Genomic DNA, 23,357 nt, shown 5'->3' with positions numbered 1-23,357 from the left:
ATCTTACAAACAATAACTCTGAACACCTTTTCAAACTCCACCTGTCTAACATCTGGGGGCATGTTTACAAAGTCAGAAAACAGCACAGCTCCCATGACTTTCGGAAACATTTTTTCACGCTAAGAGTGGCTGAAGCATGGAACAAACTGCTGGCATTCATTGTTGGTTGTCGGAGCACTGCATCCTTCAAAACTTCCATGCTTCCTGAAATTCGCCAACACTACACCTGATTTTCTCCCCTCCATACACATGCAAGCATGTATCTGACTCATACACTGTTCGCTTCCCAGACATTTGTACATTACTGCATATGCTTTATACACACATTTGACAAGTTGTGGTGCACCTAGGCACTGTATACAATAATTTCATTATATATAAATAAAAAACTTTACATTTACAGAACATAAGTAGTTATGAGAGTGGCTGTGAAATAATACTCAGGAGTAGATGTCTGCTGCTTGTAAACATAATAGGTAAATGTTAGTATACTTGATATAGTAAAACCAAGAAATTTAAATTAATTAAATTAATCATGACTTTGGTCTTAGCCAAATAATAATGTGAAGAATCATGCCAAAGAATCAAGGGCAACACCTGTTGATCATGCAGGATATCATTCATGTTAAGTGAATAATTACAATAATTAGCTAAAGACTATTTTACAGCATTTGCAATGTTGTTTTTTGGTTCAAGATTATCGCTGAGCAAGCAGACCTAGGATCAAAGCTGTTTTAGTCATGACCACCCCACCTCTAGGATTAAACTGTGAAGGTGCACGGCTCACTAGTTAGCATGTTGGGTTCACAGTCATGAGGTAGTGAGTTTGATTCCCAGATCAGGCTTTGTATTGTGCTCTTGAGCAAGACACTTTATTTCATGTTGCTTCAGTTCATTCAGCTGTAAAAATGAGTTGTGATGTCACTGGTGCCAAGCTGTATCGGCCCCTTTGCCTTTCCCTTGGATAACATCAGTGGCAGGGAGTGGGGAGGCTGGTGTGCAAGAATGACTGTTGGTCTTTAATAAACAACCTTGCCCTGACTTGTGCCTTGGAGGGAAACTTTCTAGGTGCAATCCCATGGTCATTCTTAATGAAAGGGGGTCATTACCCTTTTCACCCTAGGATTAAATTATTTGTTCTTTCTTTGCTTAAAAAAGTAGGGGAGGGTGTGATTATGAGCACTGTCCTATCACAAAAAAAATTGAGTTCCATGTTTCACTTATGTATGTTTTAGTATGCCTCCTCCCCATACACACACACACACACGTCACGTTTTGCTGGGCAATTATGTCATCTTGGTATTTTACTCTGATGAACAGAAATATTCTGAAGACATCTAACCATTAGTAAACTTCTCATATTTGTAAAATTTAATCACAAAAAGTTTCTGTAACTTTTTGCTTTTAGGCAAAGTCATGGCTGTGTGGTAAGGAGTTTGCTTCCAAACCACATGGTTCTGGGTTCAGTCCCACTGCATGGCACCTTGAGCAAGGCATCACCATATTCTGAATGCCTTACTTCCCTGGGCATGAACACATTGAAACTCTAACGTCTGGCAGCTGACTTGGCAGACACCCATAAAATTATCAACCATCTTACAAACAATAACTCTGAGCACCTTTTCAAACTCCACCCGTCTAACACCTGTGGACATATTTACAAAGTCAGAAAACAGCACAGCTCCCATGACTTAAGGAAACATTTTTTCACGCTGAGAGTTGCTGAAGCATGGAACAAACTGCCGGCATCAGTTGTTAGTTGTCGGAGCACTGCATCCTTCAAAACTTCCATGCTTCCTGAGATTCGCCAACACTACACCTGATTTTCTCCCCTCCATACACACGCAAGCATGTATCTGACTCATACATTGTTCGCTTTCCAGACATTTGTACATTACTGCATATGCTTTATATGCACTTTCTGACAAGTTGTGGTGCACCTGAACCCTGTATACAATAATTTCATTATTATATGTTACATTCTTGAGTAAACAACTAGCTTATACAAAAGCAGGATTCTTTTTATGACAGAATAAGATATCTCAATTTTCCAATCTATTTAAAATAATACCTATATTCTCTCAACAAGGCAGACAGAGATAAGGACATAACATGATTTCAGAGAGAAGAGTTCAGATTCAAATTTTATTTTTAAAACTTAAAGAAATTAGTAATTAATAAATAATGATTTACAGTGCTAGCTTTTTTCTTCACTTCTTTCCTTTCATAACTCTGTTCAAAAGCGTCAGCCAACCTTCTCAAGTCTCTTCCAAGTGCATGTGCTTCTTGTTTTTTTCCATAATCTTTACTGCAAAAAAAAAAAAAAAGAAAGAAAAAAGGGAAAATATAAAGTTTGAAAAAGAAAAGAATTAAAAGAAAAAAACTTAACAACAAATCTTAAGTTTACTAACAGAACAAGCAACTTGTGGTCATCATTAGCCATGAGGCCAGCAATTTCAGAGGAAGGGGTCAGTTGATTACATCGACACCCCAGTACTCAACTGGTACTTGTTTTATCTACCCTGAAAGGATGAAAGTTGACCTTGGTGGAATTGGAACCCAGGACATAAAAACAGACAAAATGCCACAAAGCAGTTTGCCTGATATTCTAATGATTCTACCAACTCACTGCCTTCTTGTGAGAAGAAAGAAAACCAACCAAAGGTTTCCATTTATGAAATTCTTAAATATATAAAGGTATAAGATTAAAATTAGAGATATTGGGGAGAGATTATTTTTTCCTTTTAACCATTTAGCATTCAAATTAGAAGACACTTGCTCAAGGTGCCATGCAGTGGGACTGAACCCAGAACCATGTGGTTTGGAAGCAAACTCCTTACCACACAGCCATGACTTTGCCTAAAAGCAAAAAGTTACAGAAACCTTTTGTGATTAAATTTTACAAATATGACAAGTTTACAAATGGTTAGATGTCTTCAGAATATTTCTGTTCATCAGAGTAAAATACCCAGATGACATAATTGCCCAGCAAAACGTGACGTGTGTGTGTGTGTATGGGGAGGAGGCATACTAAACATACTAAATAAAATTCCATAACTATGAGCGTTAGGTAAGGTATATTAGTCAGCAGGTTAAATGTTGTTAACTTGCACTACTATATAACAAAAGACAAGCATACAGTCAGCGTGAGCATGACAGAATTAGTGGGAAGTGCAGGGGGATGGGATAGCAGTAGACAGAGAGAAAGAGGAAGGGCTGTACAGTGAAAAAAGACTTGTGTCAGTTCTACTTTAAAAGATCATTATCATGGGATTTACCCTTGTTTTGGATATATTTTTAAAGCAAAGCAGTGACGTAAACAAGGAAAATACCAACACACCAACTACAAAAATACTTTTTCAGTTAACTCATGAAGGATTTCGTTATAAGTTGCAATTTTGCCTTAGGTCAACCTACACTGAACAAATTTATCGATACAATGTGTTCAAGTTCTCACCATCCAGTTGTTTAAATTTGTTTCCATTAACAAGAGTACTCTTTTTTTCTAAAAATGACAGACTATGATTTGAAGAAACTGTTTCTAATAGGTCAAGCAGCCCTGTATAGGTCTCTTCATTATCAATAAAATGGAAAGGAGTGTCATTAAGCAAGTTTCCTATACACTGTTAGATCATCAAAATGTTTCCAGTATAAAACATGCACACACACACACACACACACAAAGGAAATAGTTGTGACCAGCCAACGGTTCTCATGGTTTCTGATCTTAACTGATTGGAAGTGTTATCATGTACATTGTTTTGTCTTGGTATAAAAGATGGGCTACAGCAAATATCCTGCTCAATACCACATATTTGCTTGTCAGTTGTTTGACCATAACCAGTTGAGCATGTCCCTTAGTGGCTGACGATATGTGCATCTCTGATCATGAGCAGAAGTAGTGGGGGAGCATCAAAACCATGTGTTGAGAGGAATTCTTTGGGGTTTGGATGATTCACCTTTGGAAACATGGGTGTTTCGTTCAACATCCTTAAACAATCCTTATTCAAGGACCTTTTGAGCAGAATGGGCAACTCAACCTGAAGAAAATCTTAACTGGGCCCCACTTGCAAGGTCATGTGCTGTTTATCTAGATATGAGATCACTATGTTGCACACATATGGTTGTGATGCATGTGCCTGGTGTACCCTTATCAGACAGCTAGTCATGATGGGTATACTGGGCTTTGTATATTTTACCCCAGTGTCACTTTGATGGCATGCACTGCTCTCTTACTCAATAACAATAATAACAACGATAATCCTTTCTACTATAGGCACAAGGCCTGAAATTTTGGGGGAAGGGGCAAGTTGATTACATCAACTCCAGTGCTCAAATGGTACTTAATTTATCAACCCTGAAAGTGGTTTTTAAAATGTAGAATGTAAAGAGACAGGTGAAATACTGCTAAGCATTTCGTCCAGCGTGCTACTGATTCTGCCAGCTCACTGCCATAATAATAATAATAATAATAATAATAATAATAATGAAAATGGTTTCAAATTTTGACACAAGGCTAACAATTTCGGAGGAGGGACCAAGTCAATTAAATCAACCCCTAGTGCTCAACAGCACTTGATTCATCGACCCCAAAAGGATGAAAGGTGAAGATGACCTCAGTAGAATTTGAACTCAGAACATGAAGCTGAATAATAAATAAATTTCAATGAAGAACAGTGCAAATAGCAGCAATGTGATGATGTCATTCTACTAATTCAAAGAGGGTTAGAGAAATGGACACAGTTAAATGTCATGATGTTGATGAAAAATATTTACCATCGAAAAAAATGAAAGGCTTCACTGGTGAGCAATCTGAGTGAGAGTTTGTAAAAAAAAAATGAGGGACAAAAGTAGAAACCTAAGTCTCTTAACCCTTTAGTATTTAAACCAACCATATCTGGGCCAAACATTCTTCCTGTGTTATGTTCAAACTAACCAGATCTGGCCTCTTACACATACCCTACGAATAGCTGATTTGTTGATTATGCAATGGTAAATTATGAAAATAGTGAGGCTGGTGTATTTACCTTAAGAGTACAGTAAAACAGCTACCCAGGTTTGTGAAAGTAATGTTAGTACATTAAATACAAAGTGTGAATGAGTAGTGTGTGTGTCAGTGTGAGTTGTTGGTTGTGCAATGGTAAATTAGGAAAACGGTAAGGCTAGTGTACTGATTGCATAGAATAGCCAATGCAGATTGGAGGTAAAAAGTACCTATGGAACCAAGAGACCGAAGCATTCTTAGAAAAAGTATTTGATACAGTTTTAGCATTCAGATCACTCTATCAAATGTAATGCTTGTACTCTTTCTCTTTTACTTGTTTCAGTCATTTGACTATGGCCATGCTGGAGCACCGCCTTTAGTCAAGCAAATCGACACCAGGACTTATTCTTTGTAAGCCTAGTACTTATTCTATCGGTCTTTTTTGCCAAACTGCTAAGCTTCTTTCAGTTTCTGTCTACCAAATCCACTCACAAGGCTTTGGTCGGCCCGAGGCTATAGTAGAAGACACTTGCCCAAGGTGCCACGCAGTGGGACTGAACCTGGAACCATGTGGTTGTTAAGCAAGCTACTTACTACACCGCCACTCCATTCAAATTATTTGATTTACTCATGCTTTGTCTTGTAGCTTTGAGATTTCAATGATGTGACTGGTGTTGGTTTGTTTGCATTTCTGTAAATTAGTTGTTCAGCAAAAAGGAAACTGACAGAATAAATACCAGACATTAAAAAGTAAATACTAAATACTGGGGGTCAATTTATTCAACTAAAACCCTTCAAGGTAGAATCCCAGCATAGTTGCAGTTCAATGGTTGAAACAAATAAAAGATTAAAGATTAAAGATTGTAGCCAAAGGTTTTATGCTCAGTGATGGATCTCACTTTATTCATCTGCCAGTTTTGCAGCATAATACAAAGAGAAGCAAGAGTTTTGGCAGTCTGACCCCTGGACACAGGAAAGGCACCCGACTGCCTGATGGCTTCATACAAAATCAACAGGATTGATATTAGTATTTTTTTTTCTCTCCTTGTTTTTTCTGTGTCCCTTTCTGTAGAAGAGCATAGGCTCGAAACGTAAAAGACTTTTTCTATTCCTGAGCGTTATACTAATACATCTGTTTGTTTTGAACACCACCTGTCTTCCCCGTAAATTCTCCTTGATATTTGTATAGCTTGTTAAGCAGAAGGATGAAAGGCACTGTTAAATAGGAATAAAGTAGTAAAGTTACTGGTTACAATGGCTGTTTGAACCAACGTGTTGTTTGGGTGTGCCTAACAAATCACATTACTCTTATGAGGTCACCGAAATGGCCACCCAGCAGCGATGAGGAACAAACACAAAGTCACACACCTACTATTTTACTTGTTTCAGTCATTTGACTGCGGCCATGCTGGAGCACCACCTTTAAGTCGAGTAAATCGACCCCAGGACTTATTCTTTGGAAGCCTAGTACTTATTCTATCAGTCTCTTTTGCTGAACCATTAAGTTACACGGACATAAACACACCACCATCGGTTGTCAAGCAATGGTGGGGGGACAAACACAGACACACAAATATATACACACATACATATATATATATACACACACACGACGGGCTTCTTCCAGTTTCCGTCTACCAAATCCACTCACAAGGCTTTGGTTGGCCCAAGGCTATAGTAGAAGACACTTGCCCAAGGTGCCACGCAGTGGGAATGAACCCGAAACCATGTGGTTGGTAAGCAAGCTACTTACCACACTATATATTTTTTTTACTTTTTACTTGTTTCAGTTATTTGACTGTGGCCATGCTGGAACACTGCCTTTTAGTCGAACAAATCGACCCCAGGACTTAATCTTTGTAAGTCTAGTACTTATTCTATCAGTCTTTTTGGCCGAACCATTAAGTTATGGGATGTAAACATACCAACATCAGTTGTCAAACGATGGTGGGGGGACAAACACAAACACACAAATATATATATATATATATATATATATATATATTATATATATATATATATATATATATATAGTCGCCATGATAGATCAGTAGCCACTACACACATTTTTTTTTCTCTCCTTGTTTCTTTCTGTGGAAGAGTGTAGGCTCGAAACGTAAGACTTTTTCACTTCCTGAGTGTTGGATTCTGTCCAACATTTTGGATAGAATCCAGTGTCAAGAAAAAGTTGAAAGGAGAGAAATAAATTAGAGACAAGAGAATTTAACATCTTCTGAGTTACCAAAATGAACAAAAAGAAAAAAAAAAACTGGCTACAGTTGATAAGCAACACAGATTTTTTTCTTTTTTTGTAAAACCCTATGGTCTCTCATTTTGTTTCCCTCCTTCCAACTTTACCTTGAAGGAAAATAATATCCAAAATGGATCTTTTGCTCCACATGGCAAGTTCACAGTACTTTTTTTTTTAATCAATTTTATTATATATGTGTGTGTGTGTCTTTGTGTTTGTTCCCTACCACTGCTTGACAACTGGTGTTGGTTTTATAATATGTTTTGCCAACACGAACAAACTCCACCTTCTTCAGAACCTGTCTAATCATATATATATATATATATATATATATATATATATATATATATATATACATATACATACACACACACACATATATATATATATATAATATATATATATATACTCTCGGAGTGGTTGGCGTTAGGAAGGGCATCCAGCTGTAGAAACACTGCCAGATCTGACTGGCCTGGTGCAGCCTTCGGGCTCCCCAGACCCCAGTTGAACCGTCCAACCCATGCTAGCATGGAAAACGGACGCTAAATGATGATGATGATGATGATGACTGGCTTCTTTCAGTTTCTGTGTACCAAATGCACTCAGAAACCTTTGGCTGGCCCAAAGAAGATATTTGCCAAGATGCCACGTAGTGGAACTGAACCCGGAATCATGTAATTGGGAAGTAAATATCCTACTACTAACCACGCCTACACCTATTAGAAATGAGGTCTCACCGAGACATTATCAGATTCTCATACAAAACAATAATTCTAAGTTCGACACAGCAGAAAGTGTGATAGAAGTACAAGACTATTAACTTCTAATTTCATAAATTCGACTAAGTTTTCAACCAGTAAGTTTATTCCTTTAAACAAGGAGCAGTTTGCTGAGGTGAAAACTATGTCCTACTTTTCAGTTTTGAGTTAAGATGTCGATCTCAATTCATTGGCTTTTGCTGAATATTTATTTACGAATTAACGAAGCAACGTGTTATTGTGAAATTCAGCTAAGGAAAAAAAACAAAACATTCTGATAACGAAGATATTTTTCATAAGGTGAAAAGAAATTGAATGTGAAGCATATGAAAATGTGACCGAACGTGAAATTAAAGATTTCTGAGTGGATTTGGTACACAGAAACTGAAAGAAGGCAGTCATATATATATATATATATGTGATTATACAGGATGTGCTACCTAAATGAATGCAGGTGTATATATATATATATATATATATAACCTGGTTAGTATTGTAGGACGCTTGGGAACAGAAGGTGTTAGTAATTTAAAAAGACAGCGCATTTCAATGGCGTAACTGGATGTCCTTGAAAGAAAAAAAAGACATGCCTAGGAAATCAATAATGCTTTGTTTATATATACCTATATAAAGCCGAGCCATTTCATTGGGTGTGAACCTAATGTACAGGTAGTAGAACCGGACAAAGCGAAAAACTTGGTATTTTTCTCACTTTACATTAAAATCATTCTGGCCCAACAAGACGTATTTTAACAATTATAAAGTGTTGCCTCATAAGGGTCAACTTTATAGGGCACCTGTCAGAATGATCTAAGATACTGAGGGACGTTTACATGTGAATGCTTGCGTGTGTCTATGTAAATTATTGAATGTATATCATTCATTACGACAGTCACAGCTGTGCAGGACAGTATTAGCACAGAATGTATATTAACAGAACCTTTACATGGTTGTTCAAGCTGCTAGAAATAGCAACATGATCTCCTTTGATCATATCTTATCTTAACAAGAGAAAGCCTCATTGAATAACATAATCCCAGGTATCGTGAAAAAGACAATACAGTCATGGTTTAAACACCTTTGATCATAGGGCCAGCCTGCTCGTTTAACGAAGCACATGCAACTGTTGATCGTAGCTTATAGTATAAGCTGCTTTATGTAATCAGAACTGTGAGGAATTTCACCTGTCTGAACTGACTTGTTTCTTATCACTGTAAAAAGGGCATTACTTTTAATGGAACAGCCTGCTCATGAAATTAACAAGGAAGTGGCTGAGTACTTCACAGACAAGTAAACCCTTAACGTAGTTCACGGGGAGATTCAGTGCAACACAAAATGTGACAAGGCTGGACCCGTTTGAATTACAGGTACAACTTCATTTTTGCCTGCTGAGTGGCAGCTGGAGCAATAAAGTGAAATAAGTTGCCTTGCTTAAGGACACAACCTGCCACCAGAAATCAAACAATCATAAACCAAATAAGCCATGCGCCTTCACTATACACACACACACACACAATGTGTGTATTAGACTCAAGTGTGGCTATGTGGTTAAGAAGTTTGCTTTTCAACCATATGATTTTGAGTTCAGTCCCACTGTGCAGTCATTTATTCTTTTATGCATTTCAACCCAAAGGCACATTTTGGATAAGTAGCTTCTACTATAAGCCCCCAACATCAATCATGCCATGAAAAAAATCTACCTCAATTAATCTCATCTGAGCCATGTAAACACAGAAAAGCAAGCAATTAAGTGATGGAAAATATTACAGTCTTCTGCACAGTTTCCAGCATTCAAATTGCATTCCCAAAGCACTGGTCAACCAGACGATACGACAGAGGACGTCTACCCAAAATGCTGAGCAGTGAGATTGAACCTTGAACCAAGTTGTTGTGAAACAAACTTCTTAACTATACAACCATGCCTGAATCCTTTATGATATTTGCTCAAAAAATTTGGTTGTCTATAATGTGCAGTTTTGTTTCCTAATAATAAAGCTTCCTCTCAAGGTTCAGTAAAGTACCTAAACCTAACCCTAACAGTCAAATAGTGAGTCAGTTTAATTAATTAAACTACATCCTCCTACAAATGTTATAGCTTCCTCTTAACTCTAGAAATCATTATATTCAAGACTAGTGCAGTTTAGTATTGTCTCTTTTACTTCAGAGCTCTAATTCTGCCAGGATCAACTTCATCATTCATTTCCTCATGATCAACAGAATATATCAGGACATCAACCCTTTAGTATTCGGATTATTCTGTCAAATGTAATGCTTTATTTATTCACATTGCTTTGAATTAATTATGAAATATCTTGTAGCTTCAAGATTTCGATGATGTGATTGTATGCTTTTAGAATGACATAGTAGGGTAGGTGTGAGAGGCTGGATTTGGCCAGTTTGAACTTAAAAGAAGTAGAATATTTGGGCTTGATATGACTGGTTTAAATGCTAAAGAATTAACTGTGTTCCTCTTTACTTTCATTAGATATTCATGGAAGAAAACTCGATTAGTATGAAGTCTGTAGCCAGCACAATTAATAAAGAGCTGAATAAAATGACTTGCTGTCATTTAGTACCATCTCATTATGATTTGAGTTCAAATACTACAAGAGATCAATTTTACAATTCACCTTGATAGGGCCAACGAAAACAAAATAAGTATGGCTGTGTGGTAAAAAGCTTGCTTCCCAACCACATGGTTCCAAGTTCAGTTCCATTGTGTGGTACCTTAGGCAAGTGTCTTCTACTACAGCCTTGGAGCAACCAAAACCCTGTGAGTGGACTTGGTACACAGAAACTGGGTGCGTGTCTTTGTATCTGTGTTTGTCCTCCACCTCCACTTGATAACTGGTGTTAGTGTGTTTACATCCCCGTAACTTAGAGGTTTGGCCAAAGAGACCGATAGAATAAATACCAGGCTTAAATAATTAGTCCTGGGATTGATTTCTTTGACTAAAACCTTCAAGCCCCAGCATGGCCACAGTCTAAATGACTGAAACAAGTAAAAGAGTATATATATGTGCGTACAGAAAGAAGGGGAGGCAGGTATTATCTATTTAACCAAGTGTAAATTATTGAAATTGTTTCTATAAACACCAAATATCTTAATTTTCTATATCCTTCTTCAGTTTGATATTTCAATAAGTTCTATTTTCATTATGTTTCTATATGCCTTGGCATCATGAAGTCAAATTAACAAATACTTATTAAAAAAACAAAAAGAGTTTAAAATACTATCTTAAATCCTGTTTGAATAATAATTCTACTCATTATTTCTGCAAAGAGTTAAAAATCATGTTGAGGTGTCAACTCAACTCCTCAGTATGTGATTTTCACTCGATCCCCATTTTTTACTTTTTTTAAATTTCAATATATTGAATGTATTTTGTAAGAATGTAGTAAAAACTAAATCTTAAGAAGCATTATCTTGCTGAATTATATAGAAAAGGAATTAAACAGAGCAAAGTTGATAAAGAAATTAAACAGGCTGTAAGTCCTATAACCTAGATATATATATATTGCACCATCTTATTAGCTATTAATAGAACACAGTTGTCATTGCTGCCTTCACTACAGCTGTCACTACCACCGCTACCACCACCACTTTAAAAAGTATTATTATTAATTATTATCATTATTATTATTATTATTATTATTATTACATGTCAGTCTACTTCATTTATTGTTAAGACTATATTGGACCGAGGTAACTCATGCCGAAATATCGTTCAACCAATTTCACATGATATGGCACTCTTCTATTTATTTGTGTATAACTAACTTCTGGATGAGTTACCTCGGTCCTATATAGTCTTAACCTATTATTATTATAAAAGGAGAAAGGGGCTCTCTACCCCACTTTTGACCAGGCTCCCGTAGCTTTTATGGGTTTTTCCACGAGTAACCTTTCGAAGCGCCTCCCCCTATTGGGAATTTCAATTGTTATATTTTCGTTGTTATCTCTGGAATTTTTACACGGACTTTTGCAAACGGACAAAACCCTTTGTAACTTTCGTCCTGTGTTTTGTTCCTTTATGTTTTAATTAATTTTTGTCAGCCCTTGTGGCCAATAAACGAATTAATTATTATTATTATTATCGTTGTTGAGCTCAACATTTCTCAGTAATACCTTATTTATTAACTTGTGTTAAATTTATACAGATTATTCACCTATAAGTTTTCTTGGTTTACCTGCTCTGATTACTATCTAGGTGACTTGTCTGTATTCATTTTCATACAAATGTTATCTAATCAGCAATTGTATTATTACATCTATCATTTTTACCTTTCTCCTTCTGCACAACCAATCTATTATAACATTATTTATATTGTGTATTTCCAGAAATTTCTGATCATTTAGAAAAGAAGGTGATATATTTTTACTTTATAATAAACACACACACACACACAAACACGGGCCCTGAGAGAAATTTTGCAAACAGGAATAAAATGGAAAAAGGTAGTAATCTCAAAATTCAAATAGGGGATTGTTTTAGGGAAAGCCCCTAGATATATTCATAGGCTCCTAATCTACTAGTTGAGTCCACTTCTCTTACAGGGCCTGTACACACACACACACACACACACAAAGTGATATATACAAGCATACATACACAGAAAGACAAAAAAGATATATTAAATACCATACATGATAAATTCTTCATTTATTGAAATTATCTTCCCTTCAAGAAGAGAATAAATGAACAAATTGTTTCAAGTTGGACCAACAACAAACAAGAAGAGGAGATAATAATAATAAAACTCTGAAATGGATATATTAAGGAAAAGTCAGTCAGGTTGTCTAGGGACAAGAGGATAGCTATGGACTATGCTTTCTGCCACAATAAGTGTCATCAGCACAGCAGCTGTCCTGTCCTAAATCCAGCAGACAAGATACTTAACATGAACAAAACAGAGAAAAACATATTTCATTTTTATATTTGTTTTTGTAAAATTCACTGTAGAATTGTGTTGAAATAGATACTGTGTCTTTGCAGAATCATTTTTACTAATCAAAACACTTGTAATGGTTTTATTTTAAAGAATAAAAAATTTCAAATACCAGAATTTAACAACATCGTCTTTTCTTTTGAGAATACTCAATAATTTTGGATCATCTGTCACATTATACAATTCCTTACACACACATTATATTAACCAGACTTCTTAACCAAACCCTCTATTAGACTCATCTGCCCCACCAAATAGGACTTAGGATGAATCGGCAAAAATACACTAGACAGAGTCATACTCTCTATTAGAGAAAAACTAAATGTTAACTTGTGGTCCTGCACATGCAAAGTCATCACCTAGTTCTACCTGTTTCAAAACAAAAACACATCCTCTTTCTTACAATTTGACATCAACAATTATGACGCCTCTATATTACCTATCCTCCTTAAAAACGTCCTTTAACTAAAAACCAAACCAACATAACCTCCTTAGAAATTGGTGTAATTCTATCTGCCAGGCAGACCCTCATACCCGTCGATAATAAGCTTTGATCCCGTGCTAACCTCAAGGCTAACAGAAGCAACTTCTTTGATATAACCATGGGCTCATCTGACTCTACTCAGGTCATGGATCTAGTCGGATTGTACCTCCTGCAACAGCTCCATACACAATTCCCCCATATCAAAGGGGGTTTATATAGAGATGATGCATTGTTAATTACAAATGGCCTAACAAAACCTGCATTAGAAAAAACTAGAAAACACTTACATAAATTCTTCACTAACTTCAACCTATCTGTCTTTTTTGAAAACTCTTACAGGAAAGCAAATTTTCTAGATATTACTTCAGATCTAAACTCTTCGCTATACTTCCCATATCATAAACCCAATCAATACCTTAAATACATCAACACAAAATCTAGCCACCATAAATCTACTTTTGAGAGCATAATTAAAGGCATATCCATCAGAATATCCAATCTATCCGCCACTGAAGAAATCTTCAATAAATACACCAATTACTATAACCAAGCTCTAGCTGCTAGTGGTTTCTCCTAGAAGATTAGATTTATACCCAACACTAGACTTAAGGAACACCTCTCGAAACTTAGCTTTAGACAAATATGCATAAATATTGGAAATTCAAATCCCCCTACTACAATTGGACAATCTCATCCACCTAGCACCCACATGCATAACACTCGATCTACAAGCACTAATACTAATACTAGACCTTCCAATTCTCCTCTAACATTCACTAGGAATTACACCTCCCCAAACTTGCATAATAAAAGCAGTGGGAGATCTATTCTCTGGAATACACCTCCATTTGCTTTAAACGTTAATGGCCTCGCTAAAGCTTTCTTTAAAATAGTAGAATCTAATTTCCCACGTAACAACAAGTACCATTCCATCTTTAACAGATCCACTTTGAAATCATCCTATTCATCTACACCAAATATAGAATCTATTATTACCTCATCAAATAAACGTAAACTTAGCTCTTACTATCTAAATGCATACAACCCTACCATAGACCTACACAACAAAAACACTAACACTGATTGCAATAACATATCTAATACCCCTTGCCCAACCACTTTAAACAACTTAAACATACATAATATAGTCTCCACCTCAGAGGGTAATGGGCGCACAGCTGAAACCAACGCAAACACTAAGCGGAACACTAATACTAACAATACTATAACCACTACAACAAATAATACATATACTTCAACTACTAATAGGACTATTAATACTAACACCAACGGCAACGTTACCGTTACTGAAAATAGTTCTACTACTAACACTCCTACCGCAAACACAACTACTAATAGATGCAACAATAGCATTACTAATACCACCTCTTCTACCACTGCTGATACCAACACTACCTAGCGTACCTAATAATTTAGATCACCTGTGAGCTAACCCCCATGCTTTGTGTGTGTGTATATATATATATATATATTTATAATAAATATTAGGGAATGAATCCAAAATTACAGGGAAAAATCAGATTTAGGGTTAAATCCAATTTTATAGTAAAATATTATATAATATAATTTGAGACAAAACCACTATTTTAAAACCAAACAAGGAAAGACTTAATCAATACATAAAATTTTAATATAAATAAACCGCCACTACAAATGTTTCATGTCTGCTACCGACAATCTTCAGGTGGATTTTCGATCTTCTAATCAGTATCAAATTTTGAAGTCATTTATTTATATTAAAATTTTATGTATTGATTAAGTCTTTCTTTGTTTGGTTTTAAAATAGTGGTTTTGTCTCGAATTATTTTATATATATTTATATATATATAATATATATATACACACATATAGTCAAGTCAAATGAAAAAGAAAGAGTGCGAGGACACGTGCAAGAAATGTATTCGCTTTTGACACTCGGTGAAATGAGTTTGACATTCTGAAGCATAGCTCTTTGTTCATCATCATCGTTTAACGTCCATTCTCCATGCTAGCATGGGTTGGATGGTTCGACCGGGGATCTGGGAAGCCAGAAGGCTGCACCAGGCTCCAGTCTGATCTGGCAGTGTTTCTACAGCTGGATGCCCTTCCTAATGCCAACCACTCCGTGAGTGTAGTGGGTGCTTTTTATGTGCCACCAGCGGAGAAAAGATGGAGAAGAAATCGCTAATGGTACACGTGTCGTTACATTGCTGAAGTGGATGATGATGATATATGTGTATGTATATATATATAAAAACACCCTGTCACATCTTCACCACTATCTCCTCTCTCTCTCTCTCTCTATCCTCGATGACTGGGATAGCCATGCATCTCCTCTATGGCAAAACACCTGTCATAGTTTAACTTATCATAGTTTAACTTTTCATCACTTGGCACAAAGCTACCTTTCTCAGTACTGTTCCCTTTTCACATGAGGGGCCTTTCTCTTGTTGGTGTTGGTGCCACATAAAAAAGCATCCAGTCCACACTCTGTAAAGTGCTTGGCATTAGGAAGGGTGCCCAGTCATAGGAATTATGCCAAAGCAAACAGAAGAGCTCGATGCCGTCCTCTGCTTTACCATCTCCTGTGTTTTGATCCAAAATGGAAATGAACAATGTTCCACGTGTTGGAGTTGATAGCTGTTGAGGTTTCGTTAACTTGAAACCAATGGTAGCCTTAATAGAAAATATATATGTGTGTGTATATTCGCCATGATAGATCGTTAGCCACTATACACATTTTGTTCTCTTTGTTTTTTCTGTATCCCTTTCTGTAGAAGAGCATAGGCTCGAAACATAAAAGACTTTTTCTATTCCTGAGCGTTATACTAATACATCTGTTTGTTTTGTTCACCACCTGTCTTCGTCTTTTGTATTTTCGTAAACTCTCCCTATGTATGTATACTCTTTACTCTTTTACTTGTTTCAGTCATTTGACTGCGGCCATGCTGGAGAACCACCTTTAGTCGAGCAAATTGACCCCGGGACTTATTCTTTGTAAGCCCAGTACTTATTCTATCGGTCCCTTTTGCCGAACCGCTAAGTGACGGGGACATAAACACACCAGCATTGGTTGTTAAGCAATGCTAGGGGGACAAACACAGACACACACATATATATATATATACATATATACGACAGGCTTCTTTCAGTTTCCGTCTACCAAATCCACTCACAAGGCATTGGTCGGCCCGGGGCTATAGCAGAAGACACTTGCCCAAGATGCCACGCAGTGGGACTGAACCCGGAACCATGTGGTTGGTTAGCAAGCTACTTACCACACAGCCACTCCTGTGCGCATATATATATATAAAAAGGAAATGAAGAAAATGCTGACAAAATAATTTAAGTAAGGGAGAGTGTATTTAATTAGGTGAAAGTTCTTTACCGGTTGCGCATTTGTTATGCTTATCAAAAGATATTTTTTTAAGAGAGATAGAGTTCCTTTCTGATAGATTTTTTTCTCTTATCAGATAAGAGAAAAAAAGATATTTTTTAAGAGAGATAGAGTTCCTTTCTGATAGATTTTTTTCTCTTATCTGATAAGAGAAAAAAATCTATCAGAAAGGAACTCTATCTCTCTTAAAAAATATCTTTTGATAAGCATAACAAATGCGCAACCGGTAAAGAACTTTCACCTAATTAAATACACTCTCCCTTACTTAAATTATTTTGTCAGCATTTTCTTCATTTCCTTTTTTTATATATCACAACTCGTGTTCCACATCTCCTTTTTAAAATATATATATATATATATATATATATATATATATCATCAGACTTTTATCTTGCGGCCCGCTTGATACATTCTTGAAATGAGTTTATTAAACAAACATTTTGAAAATTTTATCAAAAATTAAAGATTGTAATGAAAAGTAAAAAAGAAAGACATTACTGTTTTTGCAACGATAATATTTCATGCTTAATTAACGATCATTCATTCATTATTGCAATAATAGCATGAGAAAGCAAAATGCTTTCAATTCTGTCAGTATACAAGCGTCCTTCAAAAAACTTTCTGGGATTAAAGTGGCCCGCAATGTAATTCGAGTTGTCAGGGCCTGCTTTAGATAAACAAATCACCTTGAGTACTAAAGTCAGGCAGATCAATATCAATACATTGCGAACGAACTTTGTAGAATCAAACTTTGTGGGAAACTATCACACACGCACTCTCTCTCTCTCTCTCTCTCTCTCTCTCTCTCTCTCTCTCTCTCCCTGTGTGTACGTGCGCACGCATTTCGAATTGTTTCTCACAATCTAACAACCGATATTAGTTTGTTTGTCTCCATTGATTTAGCACATCGGTAAAAAGTGATCGCCTGAAGAAATGACAAACCTAGTGCTGTGGTTAATTTTATCGACTAAACCATTCATTCAAAGCGATGCTCCAGCATGTCCGTAATCGACTGACTAAAAATAAGTAAAAAGAAAATGAACGCACGAGCGCGTATTCAAATATTTTAAATAAAACAACTGGGTTAACTTATGCAAATAAGAAAAAGCTGGTTTTATTTCCGTTTTCGATAGCAATGCAGAAAGAAGAAAAATCTAGAACAAATTAGTTTGAAAGAAAAAAAAAAAGGTGATAAAAGCGAAGTTTTATCAAAGAAAAAGAACGGGAAAGACTGTGTCTAAGTTTACTGGGTGTGAGTCATAGTAAAGGCGATTGTGGCTCCAGAGCATTAGTCAACATAAGTAACTGCTACTACATACCAAGAGAGAGAGACAGACAGACTGAGAATTTTAAAACAAGGTAAGTTAGCAACAGTGCAGACTAAAACAAGTGACAACTAAATGGAACAGTTTGAACTAAAAAGAAGGCGAGATATATTACACATAGTGTCTCTCGACGACAGAGTGTCCTGAAATAAATGTTAGATTATCCAATAGTATACACAAACGGTTACTAAGAACAAAAACAAAGTAACTAAACAAACCCCCAACAATCTACACTGTCCTCGCACACACAAAAGCAAGGCCAAAACAAAAAGCTTTCAAAAGTAAATGGCTGGCGAAAGCGAAAGTAGTCACGTGACGATATACATTCCAGCCTCACCTGCAGATGACGAATCTTGTAAGGGAGATATTTTAACAAAAACTCGCCTAAAAAGTCATTTAAGATACAAACTCGCAACAGTATCCTGTACATACATAATTCTTATTAAGAATAAGGGTTCTAAAAACAGATTATTATCGATTTGTCAGTTTATATATATATATATATTTTCGAAAATCGGCGGTAAGTTCAAACTGATTCCTCAAAATAAGTAAAATTAAGTGTATGTATGTCTGTATATATAAATGTGTGTGCGTGTAATCTAAAAGTAGATAAAAACGCACATTAGCAACTGTAAACTTACTAGAAAAATCAGAAGACGAAAAGCAGGAGTAGAATTTCATTTAGAAATACTAAATCTATTTACCGTACACTCACACAAGTATGCATAGATAGGAAGGCAGTAGTTATTTTTTTAAAATATCAGTTTTGAGACCTAGTTTAAATTACCTCTGTATGTGTGTGTGTGTGTGTGATAGTGTGTATACATATATATAAACATACATATATATCGATGTGTGTGTACGCCCACAAACACACACATGGATCTGCCGAATTTGGTCCAAATCATCTCAAACATAAAACACTACTCTATTATAAAGACAGGAAACCCACTCGTCTGAAGCAGTTTCTCAAACAAGGATCCGTGAAAAATGTGTATTTTTATAAAATTTAACAATGGTTTTATAAAATAAATGCTACTCACAACTTGCAAAGTACAAGTTGGCTTCTTTTTGTAAACGGAACCCTTCTCCCCTTTTAATTTTTTTTCTTTTTACGGAATCCCATGTTTTAGGCTATGGAGATTCCGATTCGGAAAAAAAAATTTCAAAAAGTTGCGATTTTTGAAAATTTATTTTCAGAATCGGAATCTCCATAGCCTAAAACGTGGGATTCCGTAGAAAAGTTTTTTTTTTTTTTAAAAAAAGGGGGGAAGGGTTCCGTCTACATCTCCGCCAAGTGAGCCCTTTTTTTTATTTTACTGATTAAATTATTTTTCTAAATTAATTTTTGTTCTATGTCTTATTAAAATTAGATGGCGGGAATTGTCTTTAGAATAAAAACATGGATCCGTGATTGTCTAAAAAAAATTACATAAGTTTTCTACGCATGACAAAGTTTGTGAACCGCTGATTTAATGGATTAGAGAAAATACTGTGACAAATAAATGTAAAAATAACATTGCTCCTGAGAAAAACGAAAAAAAATTGTTTTCACGTTTCCCCTAAACCATAGGGATTTGTTATTTACTTTAAGCACTACTATATCTCAGTAATACGATTTATTAATTCTATTTTATAGCTCCATTTCACTATAATCAGAGTCTCACAGATAAAAAGTTACCTTTATTTAATACCAGAATAAACGAAAAGTGTCAATTGTCAAACTGATGAAGCGGGTACCTATAAGAAAAAAAGATACTATAAAGTTTGCTTTAATCATGAAAACAACCAGGCTTGACCGATGCTGTTGCTCGGGGCTCTCATGGGTCTAGGGACCCAATTCTGATATATGTAGGTTGGACTTGACACGTAAACTAATTAGACACGATTGAAAAGCTATTTTATTTCGTAACCGAGAGAGCCTCCAAAATGGTCAAGTAGGGTTAAGCAACGACAAAGGAGTTCTTCAGATTTATAAGCAACACGTATGATGCTCCTCATTTGGCACTATCATTGCCATTCAGTTAAATAACAACAAAGCTATCCTTCGTAGAAACGATAGATAGCCTTATTTCAAAATATTTAATCTTTCACATCAATCAAACCAGATATTCAATTCCCTATTCATCAATCATTAAGCAAGAGATTAAAAAAAATATGGTCAATACAAAGATCTTCACCCGTGAACAAAAAAAAAATAATAATAAACCAGCCTGCTGGGTGTTAACAAGTAGAAAACGAATATGAAAAAAAAATTGCGCTAACGACCCTCCGGGTGGGTGGGTAGAGGACTTTCGGAAAATTCACAAGATCCGATTTTATCGTCATAACTTTCGGTAAAATGGATATATATTGATGTTTTTCCCCGGAATCCCAAGTTTTTAGTTATGGAGGATCCGATTCTGAAAAAAAAAATTTTCAAAATTTCAATCGCCCCCGCCACTTTCACTTTATTTTCCTCCATAACCAGGGTCGTTAGCGCAATTTTTTTTTTCATATTCGTTTCCTACATACTTGTTAACACCCAGCAGGCTAGTTTAATATTATTATTATTACTTTGTTCACGGGTGGAGATCTTTATATTGTTAACCTATCTATCAGTCAGGAAAGTTTACAAGTAGCTAACAGTAGCGGTTGATCACGCGCACACACTTTAATTCGGATCTTTATATTAACCATTAATTCTTACCTATCGATCTACACTAAAACACAGTAAGATAATAATTCTAGTCCTAACATAGGGAATGTTTAATTGTATTCATCTTACTTGTTAAAACAGGGGAGAAAAGACTTGTTCAAGGTCAAATCAGTTTATTTCGAAGTCGACATAATCGCAGTAAAAAAAGTTACCACGAATTTCTAAACACTTGCTTACAAAAAAAAAAAACAGTAACAGTATTTTAAATGTTTACATTCCTGTTTTCATACACGAACCCCAAAATCAAACGAAAGAAATATGCATAAATTGTAGAAAATATGGTTCATCTGGCTTGGACGAAGACGTAATAAGCCGAGGATTTATGTAAGTAAAACCCCGCATGTTTACAGATTACACACACACACACTTGTATGAGTGTAACCCCTACGTTTACAAACAGATGATACACACCCATTGTAGATACTTGTGATACAAGTACCCCCATTGTATGTATCTTTTATTATTTTTTTTAAATTCTTTTTGTTTCAGGCATTTGACTGCGGCCATGCTGGAGCACTGCCTTAAATGGTGTTGGTCGAAGAAGTCGACCCCAGGACTTATTTTTTGTAAGCCTAGTACTTATTCTATCAGTCTGTTATGCCAAACCGCTAAGTTTTGGGGACATAACCACACCAGCATCGGTTGTCAAGCGATGGCGGGTGGGGACAAACACAGACACACAAATATATACACAAATACACACACACACACATATATATATGACGGGCTTCTTCCAGTTTCCGTCTACCAAATCCACTCAAGACTTTGGTCGTCCCAAGACTGTATTAGAAGACATCTGTCCAAGATGTCACGCAGTGGGACTAAACCCGGAACCATGAGGTTCATAAGGAAGCTACTTACCAAACAGCCACGCCTGCGTCTATGTATATATACACACATAGGCAATCTTTCGGCATACATATATATATATTATGTACACACATATATTTATATATAGAGAGAGAATTCACAAAAAACGAAGACAGGTGGTGTAGACAACAAACAGATGTATTAGTATATTTATTTATATGTGTGTGTGTGTGTTTATACGCATAAACTTAGCTGTTACTTCAATCTGAAATGGAATAAACGTGACTTTTCAAAAATTACAAAACTACCGCCAAGAAATGGAATGGAATCCAAGCTTAAATAGAATATCTGAGATGGAGAGAGAGAGAGAGAGAGAGAGAGAGAGAGAGAGAAAAAGATATTCGATGGCAAAGAGAGGGAGGACTCAAGTATGAAGATGAGAGAGAGAGAGAAATGAAATGAGTGAAGTCGTAGAGAGAGGCAAAAGAGGGGAGGAGGAGAAGCAGCGAATTACAACCGAATAAACAGAAAAAGGGTGGAAGTAAATGGAAATTTATGTCAATTATCAGAGCAAGATTAACTTAAAATTGAAACTTCGTTGACATATTGGACCACGAAGCAATACAGATAAATATTAATAAATCACTAAAGCTTTCCAATTAGTCGTTTTCTTTTTTAACGCAGATTTAGCTGACATATATTTTTTTTTTAAATGTTTAAAGGTAAATTTTGTTTTGATTTCTATTTCAAATGACAACAAAATGAAATCGACAAGTGAATAGCAAAACGGAGAAGAGAATTTAGCAGAGAAAAGGAAAGGTAGAGATCGATGAAATAATCGTATAATTCGCTGCAAATTTATCGCCCAACGATCGTAAATAAAATCTATCGCGCAATAATAAACCTTTTCGTGCGCGCACTTGCTTTCCACTACTGTTTGTAAACATGGGACTTTACAGCAGTCGTCAACTGTTTCCCTGGCAGAAACAATATTTTCTTGTTAAGAATCCCGTCTAATGTATATTTCGCAATAGATATAAAGATTAAAGAAACTTTATCAGTTTCCTTATGAACTTTGGAGGAGAGTAAATTAGTTTTTTGTTTGTTGTTTTTTTTTTTTCCAGGAGAAACATTTACATAGAGATGAAGATTTGATATGTTGGGTACATAGGAATGTATTAAAATTGGCTAAATATTAAGTTCGTGTTGCAAACAACGGCAATGCATATAAATAAGAGAAAGAAAGGAAATCCAGGAAGCGACAATATAAAAAAAATCGAGTCTCCCAAAAATCTTGGTCAGAACGAACATAGATCTTTCTAGATAATAAATATATAAAACATTAACTTACTCTATGGTTTCATCAGATGGAACTTCTAAACCTTCTTTATAAATCTGTTCGTTTACAAAAGACTTGAGCAAGTAATCGCCTTGTAATCTTGTTTCAGAAGGGTGGGTAGGTTCATTTTGCACCGAATCAGCTAAATCTGTCTCAGATTCTCGATCTGGTGGTAAACAATCGTCATTGGAATGCAAAGACATCAGTGATAATTCACTTAAAACAGTGGATGTTGCGTCAGGTGGAGTGTAAACGTCGCTGAGAGTATTATCCATATTCTGTTCCATGCAAAAATTGTTTCATTGAATAAGTGTTGTAGTTCTGGCTCTTAAATTAGATTCGCCACCAAAATCTACAACTT

The 23,357-nt window shown here is 35.8% G+C and overlaps 1 protein-coding gene across 1 annotated transcript in view; it reads right to left on the bottom strand.

Annotated features, from left to right (window-relative positions):
- LOC115220558 (apoptosis regulator BAX) overlaps positions 1–23,357 on the bottom strand; it is a 29,379-nt gene that overhangs the window by 5,723 nt on the left and 299 nt on the right. Inside the window, exons 1-2 of the mRNA XM_029790704.2 lie at positions 23,009–23,357; positions 2,194–2,308 (exon numbers count right to left, since the gene is read on the bottom strand). The exon at positions 23,009–23,357 is cut by the window's right edge and continues 299 nt beyond it. Of these exons, the coding sequence (XP_029646564.1) occupies positions 2,194–2,308; positions 23,009–23,283 (390 nt within the window). The 5' untranslated portion in view covers positions 23,284–23,357. The remainder of the gene's footprint in view (positions 1–2,193; positions 2,309–23,008) is intronic.

The sequence above is a fragment of the Octopus sinensis genome, linkage group LG16 (assembly GCF_006345805.1).
Source record: "Octopus sinensis linkage group LG16, ASM634580v1, whole genome shotgun sequence".
NCBI classification, from domain to species: Eukaryota; Metazoa; Mollusca; class Cephalopoda; order Octopoda; family Octopodidae; genus Octopus; species Octopus sinensis.
Note: the sequence above shows the minus strand (reverse complement) of the source record. Positions and strands in the feature narration are given on the sequence as shown.